Genomic DNA, 22,152 nt, shown 5'->3' on the forward strand with positions numbered 1-22,152 from the left:
GCGCTGTGCATGTGTTTGGGGCTGGGGCAAACACAGGAAAGCTCTATACCTCGCCTCAGTTTTGCTGTGAACCTAAAACTGCTCTAAATAATAAGATCTGTTTTAAAAAGAGAGGGACTTCCCTGGTGGTGCAGTGGATAAGACTCCACATTCCCAATGCAGGGGGCCTGGGTTCGATCCCTGGTCAGGGAATTAGATCCCACATGCATGCCACAACTAAGTTTGCATGCTACAACTAAGGAGCTGGCGAGCTGCAACTAAGGACCCCGGGAGCTGCAACTCAGGAGCCCGCCTGCCACAACTAAGACCCGGTGCAACCAAATAAATAAATAAACATTTTAAAAATAAATAAATAAAATAAAAAGAGAAAACGCAGGAATTAAAAAGGAGCTGTTTCATTAAAAAAATATTTATCAACTAAAAAAATAAAAGAACTGAAACCAGCAAAAGGCAGGGTTGCCCTAAGGGTACGTGCACGAGGGGGCTGTGTCTGAGACCCGGGGTCAGGAGTGAAGGAGACAAAGTCAGACCCTACTCGGTCCCCCGACCCAGGAGCATGACTGAGAAAACCCCCAGTGGAGAGTTTGCCGCACACTACACTAGGTCCAGTGCAGGCCCAGGCTTTCCACAGACTAGGGCCAAACTCATTCGAGCTCAGAGGTCACCAAACACACAAGGCAACGAAGGGGAACAGGATTTTTCACCCCAAAATACGCCACCTGGGCACAAGGATTGTGTTGAGATAAAAGCCATCAAAACCCAGCCGATTCAGGAAAGGCTCTTGCCTTCCCCCTCAACGGCCTAAATTTACATCGGAAAAGGGGCCTGGGTCAGAAGAGACAGTTTTACCGGAGAAACACCTGCACAATAGGGCAGCCTTTGTTATCCCAAGGTCTCCTCTCCTTCCTGGGAAAGGCCTTCCCTCCTCTGTATCCTGACGTCCCGCCCAGGCAAGACTTATAGAAGCCTCAGCTGCCCGGCTAAGCCTTGTGAGTCCTAATGGCTTTAGGGGGCTCCCCTATGTACGAATTACATCTGGTTTTCTCCTGTTAATCTGCCTTATATCAATTTAATGATCAGGCCAGCCAAAGAACCTAGAAGGGAAGAAGGGGACATTTTCCCACCCCTACCGGGAGAAACCACCGCAAACTTTATTTTCCTTCTGAGCACCTACTACTACTGTGATACCGTGACTTACAATAAGAAAGAAGTAGCCGATCTTCACAGAGCTGGCACTGAACTCCTAAAAACTCTTGGAATTTCCTGTGAAGAGAGCAACAAAGGTGGCTTTTGTTATGTTAATGAGGTGACTTTTGAAAGCACCTCAGGATAGGGGCTGGTTGCCTGTGGCACCATCCCAGTAATTACAGTCTTGCCCCTGACCTGGGGGCGGAGAGTGAGTTCAGTCACCAGCGGGCAATGATTTAATGGATTTAATCAACAGTGCCTAAATGATAAAGGCTCCATAAAACCCAAAGACGGGGTTCAGAGAGCCTCCAGATTGAACAGGTGGAGATTCGGGGGAGGGCACCCAGAGGGCAGGAAAACTCCGCGCCCCTCCACGTGGCCCCTGAGCCTCTCTTCATCTGGCTGTTGATTTGTAGCCCTAACACTGTTGGTAAAAAACCAGAAATCTAGTGAGCAGCTAGTCTCCCGGGCCCGTGAGCTGCTCTAGCCACGGTTAGCAAACCCAAGGAGGGGGTTGTGGGAACCTCTGATCCACAGGGCGGGAGCACAGGTGACAACTGGGCTTAACTGGCGTCTGAACTGAGGGGCTTGCGGGACCGAGTCCCTCACCTGTGGAGCCTGATGGCATCTCAGAACTGAGCTGAGTCGTAGGACGGGCAACTGGGGTCGGAGAACTGCTTGGTCTGGGAAAACCCACACGTCAGGAGTGGAAACCGGAATCTCAACTATTAAACACGTGGGTCGAGCGATTCTTGTGTAAAGGGCCACATAGGGATATTTCAGGCTTTGTGGCCACAGGAGGTCTCTGTTACATACTTTTCTCCTTTTTTATTTTATAATCCTTAAAAGTGTAAAATCCAATCCTAGCTCACAGGATACACCAAACACACCGCAGCCCGGATTTGGCCAGTCGCCTGGTTTGCCAGAGCTGATGCTGAGACACCAAGCATGCCAGTGACTCCTTTTGGACTGTCCGCCCCCCTCCGCTCCCCTCCCCTCGAGGTTTGGGGTCTTAGTCTGTTGTGTTTACCACTTAACCTCCAGCCTCCGTGCCCAGCACACAGGGGGTGCTCAGTCAGGGTGTTTGAATGAATGAAAGTGGGAATAAGTCAGGAAAGAAATGTTTTTACCTCAAACTCCCCAATGGTTTCTGCAGTGGAGGCACGGGGGATCCCCCCAGATCTCCCCGAATTCCCTTTACCAGCCCATCCCCCCAGACTGTGAATTCTTCGTTGCCCCCTCCCTCAGGGCACCACCCTGGACCCAGAAGCCTGGGAGTCACACCCAGGCAGGAGTGTGAAAGCAGCTCCCTAGCCTCCAGGGATGAAAACTCTGCAGAGCATTTTATGCTCCAGGACTCCAATGCAAACTCGCTGACGCTGGATCTCCTCCCCAAATCTTACCTTTATCTTCCTTATCCCGACCCCAGTCCCTCACTGGTTTCTCCCAGAAGCACTTTCTTAATAAATCACTGGCCCAGGAATCTTTGTCTCAGGTTCTGAATCTGAGGAACCTGATCTAAGACAACCCAAGGTACTGGAATTATCAGATATATAATATAAAGCAATGATGTATTAAATGCTCAAAGGTTTGAAAAATGGAACCACAAATAATCAGCAAGCAATGAGAAACTATTAAAAATGAGCAGGTATATTTGGAAAAGAAGCAAATAGAACTTTTAAAATGGAAATTTAATTACTAAAATAAACTCAGTGGATGGTTTAAATAACAGATTAGACACAGCTAAAACTAGAATTAGTAAACTGGACGAAAGATGTAAAGACTGTACCCAGAATGTCCTGCAAAGAGAGGGAGATGGAAAGTTGAAAGAGACTTTAAAAGATCTGAAGGTTAGAATGAGTTGGTTCGATACACATATAATCAGAATCCCAGAAGGAAAACAGACCCAGCAATCTCACACTTAGGTATGTACCCTGTGGACACTCTTGCACTTAAGCACGGGGAGACATATGAAAGGATAATAATGCAGCATTGTTTACATTACCGCCCAACTAGAAACAGCTATAACGTTCATCAGGATAAAATATAAATAAATAACACCGAAGTCACACAGTAGAATATTATATAGCAATGGACATAGATGTACTACAGCTATAAGCAATGACATGGGTGAATCTCACAAAAATATTTTTATAAAGCACAAAAACAAGCAAAACTAAACCATATATTGTTTAGGGAAACAAATATATGATACAACTTTTTTTTAGGCAAGGTAATGGTAGATACAAAATAAAGGAAGATGGAGGTCAGATTCAAAAGGTGGACACAGGGTATTGATAATACTACTCTAGACCTCAAGTTCATGAAAGTTTGTTTTATTCTAGTCTTCATAAACTAGTATAAGTGACCCGTTCTTTTGTATATATTTAACATGGAAAGTAATACTTGCAGAATCTCTATAAAACAAACAGTATAGACAAATGCTGAAGACGCCTGTCCTTGGCATGTCAGATAAACCACGGCTGGACTCTGTGTCCTACTATGTCTTTGAGTGGGTTCCTGACCATTCACAGACCTAAGTTTTCTCATAAAATACGGCAGTAACTTCCCAGTGAAGAAACATTCACATGTCTTACCTCCTGTCCTAGTCCCAGAGCCTGTAAAGGTGAACCCACTGGGGCTGGCTGGGGGATAAGAGGAAAGCTTGTTCCAGATGGAACTGTCTGAGGGATCATAAAAATTTCTAAACAAGGCAAAGGAGGGAATAAACTACTGGTTGAAAAATCAGTTGTTGTTTTTTTTTTTTTTTAGGTCTGAAGAAAGAACAAAGCATACATAATGGAATCCAACTCTTGGAGGATATCAAAAATGGAATTTTCTTATACAACCTACCGGTTCAAGTTAGCATACAATCATTTCAGCCTTTCTAAATAAAAGTTTCGGGTTTTTTTCTTTTAAAAAAAAGGGCTTCCCTGCTGGCACAGTGGTTAAGAATCCACCTGCCAATACAGGGGACACGGGTTCGAGCCCTGGCCCGGGAAGATCCCACGTGCTACGGAGCAGCTAAGCCCATGCGCCACAACAACTGAGCCTGTGCTCTAGAGGCCGAGAGCCACAACTACTGAAGCCCACGTGCCTACAGCCCGTACTCTACAACAAGAGAAGCCACGACAATGAGAAGCCCACGCACTGCACCGAAGAGTAGCCCCTGCTCGCCGCAACTAGAGAAAGTTGCGCACAGCAACGAAAACCAAAGCAACCAAAAATAAATAAATAAATAAATAAAATTTATTAAAAAAAAATATATGGCAGTAACATCCACCCCATGGGGTTCACTATGAGAATTAATGCAGTCAGATTACTAGGCTGTAAGCACCCTGGGGGGAAGGACTGGCTCTGTCTTGTTCATCTGTGTGTCCCTGGTTAATAGCACGTGCCTGGAACACAGAGGTCCGTATGCCAATTCCCCTGGTTAATAGCACGTGCCTGGAACACAGAGGTCGGTATGCCAATTCCCCTTCCTTGCATACAGTACAGAACAACGCACTAGGGGGTGTTTAGTTTTACGGTGGTTGTTTCCTTTTTTGGTTTTTGTTTCTTTTATTTGCTTATGCTTGTCAGATTGATGTTTCATCTTGTCACTGGCTATATGTTACTCTATGTAAGAAGCAACTTGACTTCTCTGGGTTTTAGGTTCTTACCTGTTACACAACAAAGTTGGGCTAGGGTATATAATTTCTTGATGCCTATAGCCTGACATCATACCCTATATATTAGTCTTTTCAAAGAGTCAACGATAAAGCATCTTTTGTTACCCAAAAATGCACATTCAAGTTAACGATCATGGCTATGCCCCAAAGGAGGAGAGTAACTACCGAACAAACCAGGCCCCAGAGGGAACCATGATTAGTGATGGTATCTTGGGGGAGGGCGGGGCATGAATTAGTTTGGTTCTTCTGTCTCTGGACTCCCTGTTTTGGCCTTTTTCCTTTTGGTTCCTATTCGTCCTCTTCCTGGGATCGCCCCTAAAACTCCACCCTCTGCCGGCTTAGCGCTCAGCCTTTGCTAACTCCACCTACTCTCATGCCTTAAACAATACTTATCACAGTTAATTCTGGTCCTGCCATGTCAGAGCAACAGGTCAGAACGAACCTCAGGACCTCTGTTACTGATGCGCAGAGTCCACACAGCTCCAGGGCGTGTGACACAGGAGAGCGGTTCCCTGACTCACGCGGGCTGGAAGCTGAGGGTCTACACTCAGTTCCTCCACTCTCCTCACACGTCTTCACCGCCCTAAGTCCTGTCCTCATAATCTGAGCCCCTGCATTGGTGTGAATCCCATTCTCCATCAGCCTGGCCTTCACCCGCTCCAAGGCTGCGACAGCCAAGGAGAGTGAAATCACAGGACTTACAGCCTTCAGGACACGGAAAACAAGACCACCTGTGGCCACGGGCTGCTGGATTCCTCCACAGGTGCAGTGGACTCACCTGATGCTGTCCAGGGCGTATGTTACCTGCCGCTGCTCAATGTCGTACAGTTTCACCTTGAAGCCTGCGCTGGCGAACAGCATTGCCCAGCTTCGCCCGATGAGGCCACTGCAGGGAGAGAAATTGAGAGGCCACCCGTTAGCTTGAAAACGGAGCATTTCCATTCCCGGCCCAGGAGGAAAGTTTCAAATTCCACGGCATCCTATTCCTAAAATCTTTGATATCTTAAAACTACACATTCTAACAGCGGTATCTACTTAAACTGTTGCTTCTGTGCAAGAGCTCCTGAGTCCTCACTCCAGTGCCCGTCCAGACCCCGCGGGGAGCATGGCAGAGACCAAAACCCCAGCAGGGAGGGGGCAGGGAGTCCAGGGGAAAGGCCCCCCTGGGGTCCACCAACTGACCACCGTCAGCCAAGTAACTGCATCTGAAGAACAGAGACAGCATTTTCCTTCTCCTCCAATAAATAATTTCTGCCACCACCACCAGCACTTGAGGCAACATAAAAACTGTTCACATCTCGGGACTTCCCTGGTGGTCCAGTGGGTAAGGCTCCGTGCTCCCGATATAGGAGGCCCGGGTTCGATTCCTGGTCAGGGAACTAGATCCCACATGCAGGCCGCAAGAAGTCCGCATGCTGAAACTTAAGATCCCCCATGCCGCCACTAAGAGCCGGTGCAGCCAAATAAATAAATATATTTTTTAATTTAAAGAAAAGAAATGAATGCATAGCGCCCAAACCTTGGTTTCTAATATCATCTCCAATGAAGGAAGCGGGCTCAGTACCCCTCCCCTGAAACATCCTCACTGAATCTGCAGGGATCCACCTGGACCCCCTGACGTCGCCCCGTGGGACTTGGGGGGAAAGGGGAGCCAGTGCAAAGCGGGTGCTCGGCTGTCGGCCTGCTGTGATCAGTGAAGCCCTCTGTCTCTGACCCCGAGCCTCTGTCTCCCCAGCGTTCGGGGAAACGGTAGCAAAGCGCATCATTAGTTTCCCAGTAGATGGAACACACAGCCCACAGGCTTCACCATGGTGAGTGTGTGAGCAGCTCCGGGGAAGGGGGGCCTGAGCAGCCGCCCGGAGACGGGCTCCAAGGAGGACTCTCCCCATTCCGGCCCCCAGCCCGCCTCCCCCCAACTCAGCTAATCTACAGTTCAGGTTCAGAAACATTCCCAGCCTCAGAGAGGTTGAGGGAAGGAGCATAGCAGGCCTCCTCTTGACCAAAATCCTTCCACGGTCCCAGGCGCTCAGCCCCTAATCCAACCAGGCAGCCTGGAGAGGGGCCACTGTCTGGTTTCAAGGTGTCTCCATGAAGCCACTGGTCCCAAATGCCGAGTGCAAACAACGAAAACCATCTCTACTCAACTTTGGAGCAGGGAGCAGCATTACACAGCAGGTTGTACTCCAGATTCTTCCGCACTATGAAACAATGTAAATTTACATGTACATACAAATTTTCGGTTAAACCCTCAGCACCCTAGACCCGCACTGTCCAATAAGGTGGACCCCAGCCACATGCGACTATTTAAATTAACAAGAATTGAATTTGAAAATTCAGTCCATCAACAGTAGAGACCCATTTCAAAGTACTCGATGGCACGTGTGATCGTGGCCACCACCTTGGACAGCAGGGGTGAACAGAACATTTCCATCTTTGCAGAGCTGTTCTAGAGCATAGGAGGAAAAAAGAAACCCTGCAGAGCACAAGCCAGAGTCTGAACGAGATAGTCCTGCATGAAGACATCCTCGGCCTCTTCACACACACACACACACACACACACTCTCTCTCTCTCTCTCTCTCTCTCTCTCTCTCTCTCTCTCTCTCTCTCTCTCTCCAAGCTGCAAGGCACAGGTAAAGGCCAGTACCATTCATGTTGGTCACCCCAGTTGACCCACCAACAACTGGCTGGTCTGAAGCGGGATGCACTGCAAGTGTAAAAACATACGGGATTTTGAAGACGGCCCAAAAAAAGGATGTAAACTATTTCATCAATAATCTTTATATCAATTATTCATTGAAACAATAACACTTTGGAAATATTACGTTAAATAAAATATACTACAATTAATTTCACCTGTTTCTTTTTACTTTCTTAATGTAACTACTAGAAAATTTAATGACGCACGTGGCTTGCATTTGTGGCTTGCAGTATTGGTCTCAGGGCAGCAGCAACTTAAACGATGTCTAGAACTATAATTCAATCACTTATCCTTGTATTTAGGTTGGCACTGGGACACCTAGTTCATCCCCAACTATGCTCCCAGGCTGGGCTCACACAGAAGTCAGTCACATGTCAATCTCCCAGAGGCTGTGGTTCCTCGTGGTCCACAAATGCACTGGGAGACAGACCTCACGCTACTGCTTCCAACCTTCCCATCAAAGATGCTTCACAACGCTCTAGGCCGCCATGATGCTCCTGTTTGAATACTGGCTGCCACGTAAACTAACTGACCTTCGTAACTTTGTTTATGGCTAAAAAAAAATCTACATAAGACAAATGTCCAAAAGGAAATAATACTTATAATAGAGAAATACACAAAAAGTTCTACAAACTCAAAAGTAAAAGATGAACATGCCAAACAAAAGGGGGGAACCTGAATAAAGTACGTGAACAAATTAACTGGAAAACATACTTTACTGCCTTAGTTCAACGATAGCAGAGAAAATCCCGATCAGATGGCAGAGGCTGATCATGCCCAGTGCTGGTGAGGTGATGGGGACGCCCCCTCACCAGCTCCCAGGGCTTTTACTTCCAGAATTTATCTTAGGTTAATATAAGCAATGCACAAACATAGTTACTCATGGTAGAATTTGTACTAGCAAAAAAGTAAAAACTAACCTTCTAATATTTAGAATCGGTTAAATAAATCATATACAGAAAAGGCAAATCGAGCAAATTTTTTAACCATTGTTGGATACAGAGGTGGGTATGTGGGTATTCTTTTTTCTGTATTTCAACTCCTCTGTGTTTGAGAATTTTCATAATAAAAAGTTGGGGAGAGATGAGTTGTATTCCATACAACAGGCATTAAAGGCAAAGTCAGTTTATTTTTATTGTCGTGGGTTTCAAGGTCCGTATGGCCTATATTCCTCTAGAGGAGGGACCAAGAGCAGAAAGCCCGCGCCTGGCGGACCCCTCCCCCAACCGTCAGTCACTGATGACGTCACAAAGTGGACACGAGCGCCCTGTGCTTGAAGAGGACTGAGTCCGCATCTCCTTAAAGCTGGGCCTAAACTATGGAAACTGTACGTCAGCATCAGGTACTGGGGCTGAAAGATGATAACGCTGGGGACACAGCGGTGGGCAGGCGGGGGCAGGAGGGCGGACACAAGTGGGCAGGTGCAGCAGGGAGTCACAGCCAGACCCCAGAGAGAGGCGCAGAATCAGGCTCACAGCCCAGGACGAACGTGATCCGGCTCACCACCTTCCCACGGCCTTCTGGTCCCCAGCACTCCCCTACTTTGGGCCCCAATACAATTAGCTTCCTGGCCTTAGAGCCAGGGACATCTTGCTAACTTTTCCTGAACCCCTACAAGCCTGGGGATAGAATGGGTCCTTACCGTTATGACTAATGCCTTAAAGCAGGGGTCCCCAACCCCCGGGCCGCTGACCAGTACTGGTCCTTGGCCTCTTAGGAACCAGGCCACACAGCAGGATGTGTGTGGCGGGTGAGCGAGGGAAGCTTCATCTGCCGACCCCCATCAGCCCCGTTACCGCCTGAACCATTCCCGTGCGCCCCTGGTCCGTGGAATCAGTCCCTGGTGCCAAAAAGGTTGGGGACCGCGCCTTAAAGCTTCTAAATTCATAGATCTGAATTGGTATCTCAAAGGCTGCTGCAGATGAACTTATTCTGTTATACGGCAGCAAAGCAGCCAGGGAGAAAAGTGAGGTAACAAAATTGGTTCAATTCTAATTTTATCGTTAATGGCACTTAGCTTTGAATAAGTCTACTCTAGATACTTTTTAAAGTACTTTTCCATTCTACAGTTACTTATTTACTGGGCAAAAGTTGAAGTAAAACAGTCTTGATCTCAGTTGGCTATGGAATATTTGCCAATAAGAGCTATTAATTATTTCTAGGAAAAGCATGTTTAGTGTTGAGCTGACGACAGGCAGCTGCAGCGTCCTAGGGTTTGCTCTGCGCGTCTGTGTATATGTCTGTGTGTCTTGTGCTTTAATGCAGAAGTAGCAGGAAAAAATGTATGCCTCACAAATTTTCTTATAAAGAATGTACGTAGTCACCTCAAAGTAAAATTCTGGAATAAAATAAATGAAAACAAGTTCAGGGGATGCATAGCCTGATATAAGACAACATCCTAGCAAGCCTTCCCACTACACATCTGTGTTACAGTAGCTCAAACATCTGTCTACTAGGACCAGGCATGAGGGACATACAACTGGTGATGACAGTTTCTACCCTAAGGGGAGGGTCCCAGAAGCAGAACTTTCCCTGGAAGACTTGGTCCCTGAGCTCAGTCCTAAAGGAGTGTGCCCAGGAAAAGGGGACAGCAAGAGGGCACATGGGGCCCCAGTGAGACAGGCTGGGACCCGGGACCCGGGACCCGGGACCCTTTGCCGCAGTGCTTACACCTGCGTACACACCTCTCCTCGAGCTACAGATACAAAGACACTATAGGGACCTAAAAATAACTGTGTGCATGAGCAGTGGGGACAAATTATGAACAAGATACAAAAAGACCAAAGACCCAATGGCCTCAGCTGAGGTGCTAGGGGCAAAAGCAAGGTCCCGTGCATGATCGCTGCACACAGCACCACCAGGGGGGAGGGCAGACCACTTGAGCCGCCCCTCTGGCGGACCCGTGCATCCGCCCACACCCTCGCCCTATGTAAGGAAAAAGGTCACCAGCACCCCACACCCCCTCAGCACGAGTCCCAGTAAAGCCTTGCCTGAGTTTCTCCTCTGGCACCTTATCAATTTCTGCTGATTAAAGGGTCCAAGGACCTTGGCTGGTCACACCAGGAACACAGACCACGCTGGCCTCCCTAGACAGATCCCACCTTCAAAGCTCAAGGCCTAAAACCTCAGTGAACACAAGGCAGGGTACGTCGGAGCTCTGAAGTCACATTTCGCCTCAGAAACACCGAGGTCTCTAAGGCGAGCTGAGGGCTACCAGATACAACAGCCTGGCAACACCGCTAGGATGGCTTCGGGAGACCCATCCCTACTGCCATTTTGTAAAGCTGCCGTTTCCAGATTTTCCCCCTTTAATGTTCGCACAGCCCTTGGACCCAAGGGGTTTTCTCTCCTTTCTTAATTCTTCAAAAACACACTCTTACTCTCTCAGGCCCACTGCTCTGAAGGGGCTCACCCTGCATGCTCTCAGGAAAGCTAAGTGCCCTGAGGAAGAGTGGCCTTTACGAAAAGATCAATGGAAAAGAACTAAATAGGGGTTGTATTCCTAGTGTGCACTTTTATGAGGGAGTCTGGTAATTATTAAGAAAAAATGGAAAAACAGTGGCCCAGTATGTTCCCAAAACTTTGAAATATGTATATTTTGGTCTGTTGAAATCCAAGAATGAAACTCAACCAGGTTTTAGCCAATTAATTCACACTTCCCAGGCCCATCTTTTGAATGGATGCCCCTTGGAATGACCTATGGGGTTGAGAGAGAGAGAGAGAGAGAGAGAGAGAGAGAGAGAGAGAGAGAGAAAGGGTACAGGAGGGGAGATGAGAGAGAGAAAGGGACCAGAGGGGAGAGGAGGGGACAGGGAGGAGGGAGGAAGAGGGAAGGAAAGCAGGGCTACCGCAGAAGCAGAGATGGCTGCTTTCGGAGGTGCTAAAGGTGTGGGGGAGGGACTTCCCTGGTGGCGCAGTGGTTAGGAATCCGCCTGCCAATGCAGGGGACACGGGTTTGAGCCCTGGCCTGGGATGATCCCACATGCCATGGAGCAATGAAGCTCATGCGCCACAACTACTGGGCCTGCGCTCTAGAGCCCGCGAGCCACAACTACTGAGCCCGTGTACCTAGAGCCCGAGCTCCGCAGCAAGAGAAGCCACCGCAGTGAGAAGCCTGCGCACCGCAACGAAGAGTAGACTCTGCTCGCCGCAACTGGAGAAAGCCTGCGCGCAGCAACAAAGACCCAACGCAGCCAAGAAAAAAAAAGTGCAGGGGAGACAGGAGCGTCTCCTAATTCGTGTGGTGAATGAAGTTCGCCAGCCCTTGTCTAATTCTTTAGTCAGCCTCCCTCAAGGAATCAGAAGTAAACTGACTCTCCTTTGTAGCTCCTTCCTGCAAGAACCAGAGCTGGAGAAGGGCGCAGTTGACCCCGGAACGACAGGGTCTGGACACCGCGGGGCCACTTACACGCAGGCTTTCTTACATGGTAAACCGTACGGGAAGCAGGATCTGGGGCTGGGTACAGCCAAAGAGGAGCCGACTGTCAATTAAACTGACTTTTCTGGTGGGAATGGACGGTGGGCGCCGCTGACCGGCGAGTGGTCCAAGGGTCACCTGTACAGTCAACTCCAGACTCCACTCAACATTGTTGGGTGCCGACAAGACACCAGTCCCAGGCCGTGGTTGATACACACTTGACCTTGGACAAAAGGTGCAAGGCAAGCATAGTCACCACGCCCGGGACAAAGTACACTTTTTTCTATATTTTATATCCCTTCAGGAGGCAGCCACACGCCCACGTGCCTGGAAAGGACAGAGGCACAGGTAACTCCACTTCTCCATGTAGAGGAAGCTGACACAAAGCATCCTGTCTCCATCCTCGGAGGGCTCTAAGGAGACACCCGGACAGGGACTTGTTCTCAGGACGGGGCTGTGACGGGGGTCAGGCAGGCCAGCACCTCGGCGTTGTAACCGGACACTGAGCTACCCAGTAGGTGCGTCTAACGACCCACTGCAACTACCGACAAGTGGGAAGACTGCTATGCTAGCTTACCAACGGAAAGGTGCACACAGACGCCTGTTTTAAAAAATGAAAACAGCAGTTGTTTTACAAGAGGGATGGAGCACAAACCAGAAAACCGTGGATGTAACTTAAGCTGCTAACCTGACACACAACTCCCGGCGAACCCGGATGCCCTCGGGATCGGGCGCCCTCGCCACGCAGGAGGGGCGGATTCGGATCGCGCGGACCGCGCCCCCCGCGCCCAAGCGGGTTCGCCGGGGGACAGCCTCGGGCCGGAGCGCGCGAGACCCACCCCCCCGCCGGCCCCTCCGGCCGACCCAGACCAGGGCCCCTCCACGCCTCCCAGCGCCCATCCCTGGGGCTGGAACGCGAGAGAACACCCTTGTGCGGACCCGCGGCCCGACAGCTCTGCGTCCACTCGCAGCGCCAAGCTCCACTGTCCCCGCTGGGGCCGCCTCACCGAACTCCGCCCGCACCGCGCCGCAGCCGGGCCGCGGCGGGAGCGAAACGGAGCCGCGCCCCGCAGTGCGCCCCCGCCCGCGCCCGGGCCGGCCGGGTCCCGGGGAAGGCGCCGGGGCCACCACAGCGGGCGACAGCGCCCGCGCCCCGCCGCCACCCTCCCGGCCGTGCGAGCTCGAGCCCTACCTGCCGACTACTGCCACCCCGCCGGGCGCCGAGGACGCTGGGGACGCCATGGCCCGCGCGGTGCCCAAGCCCACAGCTGCAGCGCGCGCCACCCGGGCACTGGCTCCGCCCGCCCCAGAGCCGCGACAGGGCCCGGGAGCCTGGCCCGTGGGTGGGGCGCAGGCGGAGCCTCCACCTCTACACTCCCCGCGGGCGCGCAGGGCTCCGGGCCCGGCAGGCGGGGCGCTTAGCACAGCGTCGGGTGAGGGGGGCCGCCTCGCCCATCGCGGACGCGCGGAGCATCCACCTCCCCTCGCCCCGGGGCGCGCACGGGAGGAGCTGCCGGGATGACCACGTGGACTGGACGCCCGGTGGCAGATCAGCCACTTCGGACTCCAGTAACTCACTTTGTTTTGGCCATATCCCAACGGCGCCCCTAAAGTCGGTGCACGGGGAGGGGACACCTCCAGACCAGGACAAGGCGTGACCGCTGAAGGACCCCGCAAAATTACCACTAGAATCCCCTTCCCGTGTGAAGACATTAGCACCACTTCCGTCCACACCAGCTCAAGGCCTTAAGCTGAGGACGGTTAGTGCTGAGTTTACACTGGTAGTTGTCTCTGGGAAGACCCCCTTTCTCCGCAGATGAGGCCAAGGCCCAGGAGCCTTGGGACAGCAGGCAGAAAAGCTGGGGGGCGGGGGGAGGGGCGTCCAGCAGACTGGAAGGCCGTGGAGCCCGCCGCAGCCGGGCTGTGTTTCCTCCTACCAGAGGCCTAGATGGTTTCTGCTCGCGGCGAGAAGGAAACGTCACCGCGCCACCCCTGGCTCTTTTTGGAAACAGACCGGAGGAAAGGGCATCACATGTCCCGTGACAACACTGTCCGCACAGCACAAACGGGGGCACACCAGTCATCCAGGTCAAGACGATTAGGCAGCTGTCGAGCGGAAACGCGTGACACTGAGACGAGACTCGGGTGACGCACGGAGCCCTTCCTCTGTCTTCCCCGGTCAGGAGCAAAAAGAGGAATGTCAGAGCCAGAGCAATTTCACAAGTTATCAATAAACATTTGAAAAGGCACTCAACTCACTTTAGGGAAGAGAATGAATAGTGACACAACAAAGATGTCGCTTTTCGCCCATCAGACTGGCTGAAATTATGAAGACTGATAACGTTCCCAAGTCGGCAATGAAGTCTTTCAGAGGCACACCTCTTTCCTGCACAAATGCTACAGTGGCACGTAGTTGGGAGAGCCTCAGGTGCACCTGGTGCTGAGGGTACCAGACTGCAAGGCTCCCCCAGCCCAGATCTGAGCGGTGTCCGTAGCCACACAGGAAGCACGCAGGTCAAGACGCGCGCAGAGTGCGCACCCTGTAGGGCGCGCTGCCGGGGTGGCAGCCGCTGGGCTGTTCGCTGCTCTTTAGTGCTAGCTAGCTCTTTGCTAAGAAGGTGCTGGTCCCTAGACTAGTGGCAGTTACGGGAGTCGTGAAAAAAGGCAAAAATGGAAAACAGTGCTCAGCCTTTGTTTTTCAGCGAGCCGGTACAGGGGAAGCGCACGGCCCAGGCAGCAAGGGCGGCCCCGGAGACTCCACTCAGCATCCCAGCATCAGATGCCAGAGCTCTGAACTGTGTCTGTGAGCATCTGTGCTTCATCTCCATTTATTTTGTGCTCCCCTTAGCAAGACGTGTCCTAAGGTAACTGCTCCTTTGATTTACCCATTTCGGCTTATGAAAAAACTCATAGGAACACTCTACTTCCAGATAGCAGGAAACTCAGACCTGTGATTCAAGTTACATGTGACTTGAGAAAAGACTAATCTACTGTGTAAGGACAGGAGATGAGTGGCTGTCTGGGCCTGGGAGCGCAGGGGATGATGCCTCAGGAGGGGCATGAGGGAAATTTTGCATCGATAGAAGTATTCTGTATCTTGATTATGGTGATTGTTACACAGGTGTATAAATTTTCAAAACTCATTGAAATATACACTTAAATGAGTGTATGATATTATATGTAAGTTATACATATATACCTCAATAAAGTTGATTTGGGGGGAGTAGGATTTTGGATGATTTATATCCTTCGAGAATAAATGTTTGGTTCACCACACCCCTCTCCCACCTAGGGAAAAAAACACCACACAAAACCTTGATCAGCTGAGATGCTGGATGAGGGTACACTTGCAACATGTAGTTGGAAAAAGAAGTCATAAATAGTATGTTCTTCTGACCAGTAACAGAGGTGGTGCGTGTTGCAGCCATTCATTTTTTCTTATTTTCATCTGTGTGTGTGTGTGTGTTACCTAATTTCTTTTGCCTCCCTCCTCCTTTTCCCTTATTACTTTATGTAAGGGCTGTTGGTAGTGTGTAACGTTATAACTTGGTCATTAGGTCACAAAATCCTCAGGTGAGACTTAAACAGATTAGACATGGACACCAAGAGTGCTGCCCAGAGATGGGGGCCATGACTCTCAGCTCTTGCTCTTTCTTCCCTTCGGGGCGAGAGGGTTAGGGCCTCTCTGTGGGAGAGAGAACTGCATCTTCTTAGGAGAAAGCATGACCTTCACTGTTGTGACGTAAAAGGTCAAGCATGTTTAGAAGGGTGTTTAGACTGTGCCAGTTATTATTAACCTGCTGTCTCTGCTCCACATCCACCCTCCTATACATATTCTGTTGTGTGACGCTGAAGCTGGCTTCCTGTGACAGCCCACCAGCAGGGGGCTGGAGAGAAAACACAGGGGAAGTCGGCTTTCTCTTCCTCCTAATGTCGCCCTAACAATTGCCCGGGTGACCTCCGCTGGTTCCTCCTCCAGCTTTGTGACCTCCCAGGCACAGCCTCTCACACCCCTCAGAGGCTCCACTCCCCCCCGGGCCCCTCCTCTGCTAGTCCCCAAATCTTCCTGCATCCCTGAGTCCCAGGAGTAGCGGCCCTCCTGGCGTTCTGTGTGCTTTTCAGTCCAAGAATGACAGAACAAATTCTCCATATTAAATTCTCTGTTGAGTGAGATAGATAGATAGACAGACACTCTGCTGAAATTTCTAGGGTGGCTTCTGTGTTTCAGACTGGAATTTTGACTTGTATAAATGTTGACAGCTGGTGTTTATCAATCAATTCTATTGGAACCCAGGTAGTCTGAAATCCATATGAATCTGTAAAGAGGTTTTCATATGAACTTCCTGGTGATAGTTTAAATGTGTAATCTCTGACATGTTTTTCCCTCTTTTCTTTTAATTAGCTTAATTGAAATTGATCTTGATACACCTTGGTTATAGATTTCTGAGATTCTTTTCTTTTTTCTCTTTTTTTGGCCATGCCACGCAGCATGAGGGATCTTAGTTCCCCGACTAGGGGTCGAACCCGTGCCCCCTGCAATGGAGGTGGGGAATCTTAACCACCGGACTGCCAGGGAAGTCTCCTGAGATTCTAATTTATCTTTGAAAATTCAACTTGGGTAGCCTGAGACTCAAGTATGAGAGGAAGGTCCGTGGATCAGAAGAGGAAGCTGTTAACCTGATGAACTTAAAACTGCATCCAGCCCAGAAAACATGTAGATTCTAACATAATTAGAAATCGAGTATTATTCATTGGAATGGGTTTGCACAGCCAAAGTTTCCTTATTACAAACCTTGCACGTATAACCAAGTATTCAGCCACTGAAAATGGGCCAGATGATGGCTAAGGTAAATTTGGGACATGTTTCAGAGGCTGAATTCCTTGTGTATTTCCACTCATTTCTAAGATGAAACCACCGCAATGGCAGTTTCTTTATTTCTTTTTTTTTTTTTTTTTTGTGGTACGCAGGCCTCTCACTGTTGTGGCCTCTCCCGTTGCGGAGCACAGGCTCCGGACGTGCAGGCTCAGCGGCCATGGCTCACGGGCCCAGCCGCTCCACGGCATGTGGGATCCTCCCGGACCGGGACACGAACCCATGTCCCCTGCATTGGCAGGTGGACTCTCAACCACTGTGCCACCAGGGAAGCCCTCTTTTTTAAATTATCATTTATTTATTTATTATTTCTTTTTGGCTGCATTGGGTCTTCATTGCTGCACGCAGGCTCTAGGTGCAGGGGCTCAGTAGTTGTGGCGCAGGGGCTTAGTTGCTCTGCAGCACGTGGGATCTTCCCGGACCAGGGCTTGAACCCATGTCCCCTGCATTGGCAGGTGGATTCTTAACCACTACGCCACCAGGGAAGCCCTATTTGTAGACTTTTTAATGATGGCCATTCTGCCTGGTGTGAGGTACCTCACTGTAGTTTTTTTTTTTTTTTTTTCTTTTTGCGGTATGTGGGCCTCTCACTGTTGTGGCCTCTCCCGTTGCGGAGCACAGGCTCCGGATGCGCAGGCCCAGCGGCCATGGCTCACGGGCCCAGCCGCTCCGCGGCATATGGGATCCTCCCAGACCGGGGCACGAACCCGTATCCCCTGCATCAGCAGGCGGACTCTTAACCACTGGCGCCACCAGGGAGGCCCTCACTGTAGTTTTGATTTGCATTTCTCTAATAATTAGTGATGTTGAGCATCTTTTCATGCGCCTACTGGCCATCAAGAAAATCTTGAACTTCATTTTGTCGTTTTATTTTTCACACCAATATCATATTGCTATTCTTTTTTTTTTTTCGGTACACGGGCCTCTCACTGTTGTGGCCTCCCCCGTTGCGGAGCACAGGCTCCGGACGCGCAGGCTCCGGACGCGCAGGCTCAGCGGCCATGGCTCACGGGCCCAGCCGCTCCGCGGCATATGGGATCCTCCCAGACTGGGGCACGAACCCGTATCCCCTGCATCGGCAGGCGGACTCTCAACCACTTGCGCCACCAGGGAGGCCCTCATATTGCTATTCTTAACTTTTTTTTTTGTATTCTAGACAAATCAAATAAATATGTTGATTTCGTTTAGCAGGAAGATTTCACCATAAAAGAAAATAAGAGTTTAAAGAGGAATGCTGTGATGTCAGAATTGAATTGAAAATATCAGTAAGAACTCACACCTTTAAAAAAAAAAAAGGTATTTTCCAGCTCTGCTCGCTGAAAAAGCCCAGGCCTAACAATACCCAGTGTCTCAAATCTGATCTGAACCCCCGATGCCCAAATCTTGGTCTGTAATGCCATGTTCACTAAAAGGAACCAGGACTCCATGGAGAAACTGTTGATGTGTGTTTGGTGCAGGAAGGGTACCAGGTTGGCTTGGGTGCCCAGAGGCAAGAAAGCGTTCAGATACCAATGGGACAACATCGGTGGGCCTAGCACTCAGCCTAGAGGGTCGTTAGCACCGAGAAGACCCACTTGGGGTATCTGGTCAAATGCTCCGCTCTTCAGTGACCCCAATTTATGGTTAAGACCTGGATTATTGAAATATTTTAAAAATATTTTCGTTTCATTGGAGTATAGTTGATTTACAATGTTGTGTTAGTTTCAGGTGTTCAGCAAAGTGATTATACATATACATATACATATATTCATTCTTTTTTAGATTCTTATCTCATCTAGGTTATCTACAGAATACTGAGTACAGTTCCCTGTGCTATACAGTAGGTCCTTGTTGGTTATCTATCTTATATATAGTCGTGTGTGTGTGTTCATCCCAAGGTCCTGATTTATCCCTCCCCCTAAAATATTTCTTAAGAAGTAAGTATATAAAGGTTTAAGAGAATAAAGGCCATAGTATTTATGTTTTTGAGTTAAGAAAGGATCTGTGCATACATGGTAATGCTTAGTGTTCGAGAATTTGGGTCTCAGGGACAGCCTTGTAACTGCTATAAAAATGTGTATTTTTGGGGGGGAACCAAAGACTGAAGACAGTTTGTATTTTAGGGGGGAGACTTTTGAGGAGACAGAAACATGTACCTCAAAACTAAAGGGTTCCTCTCTATTTTCATAAAGCACATTTATATCCACGGTCCCATGAGGTCTAGGAAAGCTTAAATTACACTATATTATTCATACTATATAACACATATAATACATTGATATTATTATTTTAACAAAGAGTCGGCATTTTGGAAGCTAGAATTTTGAAATATATCCCTGATAATTCTTTTTCCTTTTCTCTACCTATTAAACTTCATTTGTTCATTTTCACCAGTAATAGAGGGATGATTTTCTACAGGACCTAGAGCAAGTGATAAGCCATTTCACACCTTTCTGTAAGTAAGAAAAAGGCATTTTTTCCTTAAGACACTATATTCCCACCCCCAGAAAATTGTCATACTATACTGATGTTTTAGAACAAGATACTTTACTGCCATCTTCTGGAAAATTGTTTTTATTATTATTATAAGCAGCAAATCTATGAAACCTATTATGTGAATAACCCCGCCTTAGATGTAGCCCCCTTCTGCAGTGCACAACCTGTACAACCATATGTGACAGAGGCTGTGATGAGTATAATATCGTCTAGGGAATCCATGTGCTTGAATGTAACTGTGTCCAGATAGATTGTAGCTCCTTGTCAGAAACTCAGCATTTCATAACCATTATAATCACTATGGCTTCTGTCCAGATGATTTCTCTTTTTTTTTTTTTTTTGGCCACACGCGCAGCCCCTTGTGGGATCTTAGTTCCTCAGCCAGGGATTGAACCCGGGCCCTCAGCAGTGAGAGCATAAAGCCCTAACCACTAGACTACCAGGGAATTCCCTCCAGATGATTTCTGAATTCACTCAAAGAAGATGTCACTCAAGGATTTCATCTCTGCCTGGGCTCAGGATTCTGGGGGTGGCAGGAGGCTCAGGGTGAGAAACCAAGACAGAAGGTAAGGGGCTCAGTCAGCCAGCAGGGGGTCTCAGTTAAGCAAGCAGGACAGGTAGGACCGTCACCCTGAGGGACCTTGACTTTCTTTTCTGGGGTTGTAGAGAAAGTACTTAGATCTCCCTTTCAAAGTCATTGCTGGATAGAGACACATTTGCAATAAAAAAGAGAGATTTTTCTTGCCTTTTGACGCAGTTCAACCATGTTATGTACAAGCCACCTCAAAAAGACAAAACCTGACATCTTCCCAAACCACCCCCATGCGCCCCCGGCATTAAACAAACCCACTCAAACACGAACCGAATGAATGTGTCGACTAACAGTGTTTCAGTGAAGTGATATCTAGTTCTTCATACGGAGAATTTTGAAGAGCACATGTAAATACAGCAATAATTCATTTCTTGGAAATTCCCTGGCGGTCCAGTGGTTAGAACTCGGCACTTCCACTGCAGGGGGCACTTCAATCCCTGGCTGGGGAACTAAGATCCTGCAAGACAGTCGGCATGGCCAAAAAAACAAAAAATAAAAACAGTAATTCATTTCTCAACATTCTGTATTGAATTATTATAGATATTTAGAAGAATTTATCTCACACATATTTTAAAAAATACTATCAGATCACTAATGATTCTTTAGATCATGCTTTGGCGCTTACAAACAACTATAGTTTATTCCAACTGTTTTCAGGTGCAGTCAAGTGAGTTTAATGTTCTCTGCATCCTCCCAGCACTGCCCGTAGACCCTTGTGTGATGATGGAAAAGTTCTGCACATGGGTCTCCGACACACACCTGTGGAACGCAGCTAATGAGACTAAGGAACTAAATTTATAGTTGATTTAAATTGAGGGCTTCCCTGGTGGCGCAGTGGTTGAGAGTCCGCCTGCCGATGCAGGGGACACGGGTTCGTGCCCCGGTCCGGGAAGATCCCACATGCCGCGGAGCGGCTGGGCCCGTGAGCCATGGCCGCTGAGCCTGCGCGTCCGGAGCCTGTGCTCCGCCACGGGAGAGGCCGCAGCAGTGAGAGGCCCGCGTACACGAAAAAAAAAAAAAAAGCCACCTAGTATGTGGTACTTTGTTATGGCTGCCCTAGCAAACTAGTACTCAGTGACTAGGGAAGGGCTTCTGGAGAGAGGTGGCCAGGCTAAGAGGACAGTAGGAAAGATCATTTTAGGAAAAGAGAATAGTGTGCCGTGAAGGCCTGGAGGTGAGAGAGACTTGAAAGCGAGTATGGCCGGGGCACGACGTGCCGGCGAGGAGGGCAAGGGGAGGGGTGGTTATGGACATTTGTCCGTGGACATTGTTGGCTGCCCAGCATCTGACACCCTTTGTATTGTAGGAGGATCCCAAAATGGGTGGGAGGAAGCTTCGGGGAGCAGATACCCTCCGTCTGAGCTCCCTGGAAGCCAGAACACGGCCTTTGACCCACACACAGCAAGCTGGCATTCCCATCTGGGGCTCAGACCCAGGAAGAAGGCAGACAAAGGGCACGGTGCTTAGAAACGGTTCACAGTGGCTATGATGGAACCAGGGTCGAGTGGTAAAGTGGTGCGTGCCAGAGCACAGCTGTGTGACAGCGCGTCCACCGGCAAGAAGGCCTCAAGGTACTGAGATGGCAGGGCCACCGCAGCAGGCTAAGCAGGGCGACCAACTGGTCCTGGTTTGCCTGAGCAAACGGGGAGGGTTGGTCATGACTTCGGCAGCTCGCTCCCGTGAGACGACTTTGGCTGGGTCTTGCCTGCCTGAGCTGCTGTTGCTTTTCCAAACTTTGTTCCTCAAGCTCTCTGACAATTCTGAGTTACCCAATAACATTCCAAAAAATTCCTTTTCTGCTTCAGTTAGCAAGAATTGATTTTTCTTGGCTGCAACAAAGAATCCTGTGTCCTGACCCCTGAAGAGCCTTGTAAGGCACAACATGGACTTTAGACTTTGTCCAGAGGTCAAGGCCAGTGGGGAGAGAGGGCACCAAAAGGTCCTGAGCACAGAACAAGGTGGTCAGATCTTCACTGAAGGGTGACCACTTTGGCTGCAGTGTGGAAAATAGACTGAGTGACATCAAGAGAGAAGATGGAAGAGTGCAGAGGAGGCGGTGAGAAGAGCCCGGAAGTGAAGGAACCCAGGGGGCAAGGGCACCCGCGAGGCCTGCTTTTAACTTAGTCCCTCTTTAAAGGCCCCGTCTCCAAATACTGTCACAGTCTGAGGTCCTGGGGGTCAGGGCTTCCACATTTGAATCTGGGGGCCACGATTCGGTCCCTAACACCTGGTGTACG

At 49.3% G+C, this 22,152-nt stretch overlaps 1 protein-coding gene and 1 non-coding gene across 2 annotated transcripts in view; one reads left to right on the plus strand and one right to left on the minus strand.

Annotated features, from left to right (window-relative positions):
* Positions 1–13,332, minus strand: part of CRYL1 (crystallin lambda 1) — a 72,132-nt gene extending 58,800 nt beyond the window's left edge. Inside the window, exons 1-2 of the mRNA XM_060079828.1 lie at positions 13,168–13,332; positions 5,638–5,745 (exon numbers count right to left, since the gene is read on the minus strand). Coding sequence (XP_059935811.1) covers positions 5,638–5,745; positions 13,168–13,217 — 158 coding nt within the window. The 5' untranslated portion in view covers positions 13,218–13,332. The remainder of the gene's footprint in view (positions 1–5,637; positions 5,746–13,167) is intronic.
* Positions 3,756–3,881, plus strand: LOC132477834 (small nucleolar RNA SNORD22). The gene has a single exon (XR_009530338.1). It is a non-coding gene; the product is annotated as a small nucleolar RNA SNORD22 (small nucleolar RNA).
* Positions 13,333–22,152: the final 8,820 nt, after the last annotated feature.

This window comes from Mesoplodon densirostris, chromosome 17 (genome assembly GCF_025265405.1).
Source record: "Mesoplodon densirostris isolate mMesDen1 chromosome 17, mMesDen1 primary haplotype, whole genome shotgun sequence".
Taxonomy (NCBI): Eukaryota; Metazoa; Chordata; class Mammalia; order Artiodactyla; family Ziphiidae; genus Mesoplodon; species Mesoplodon densirostris.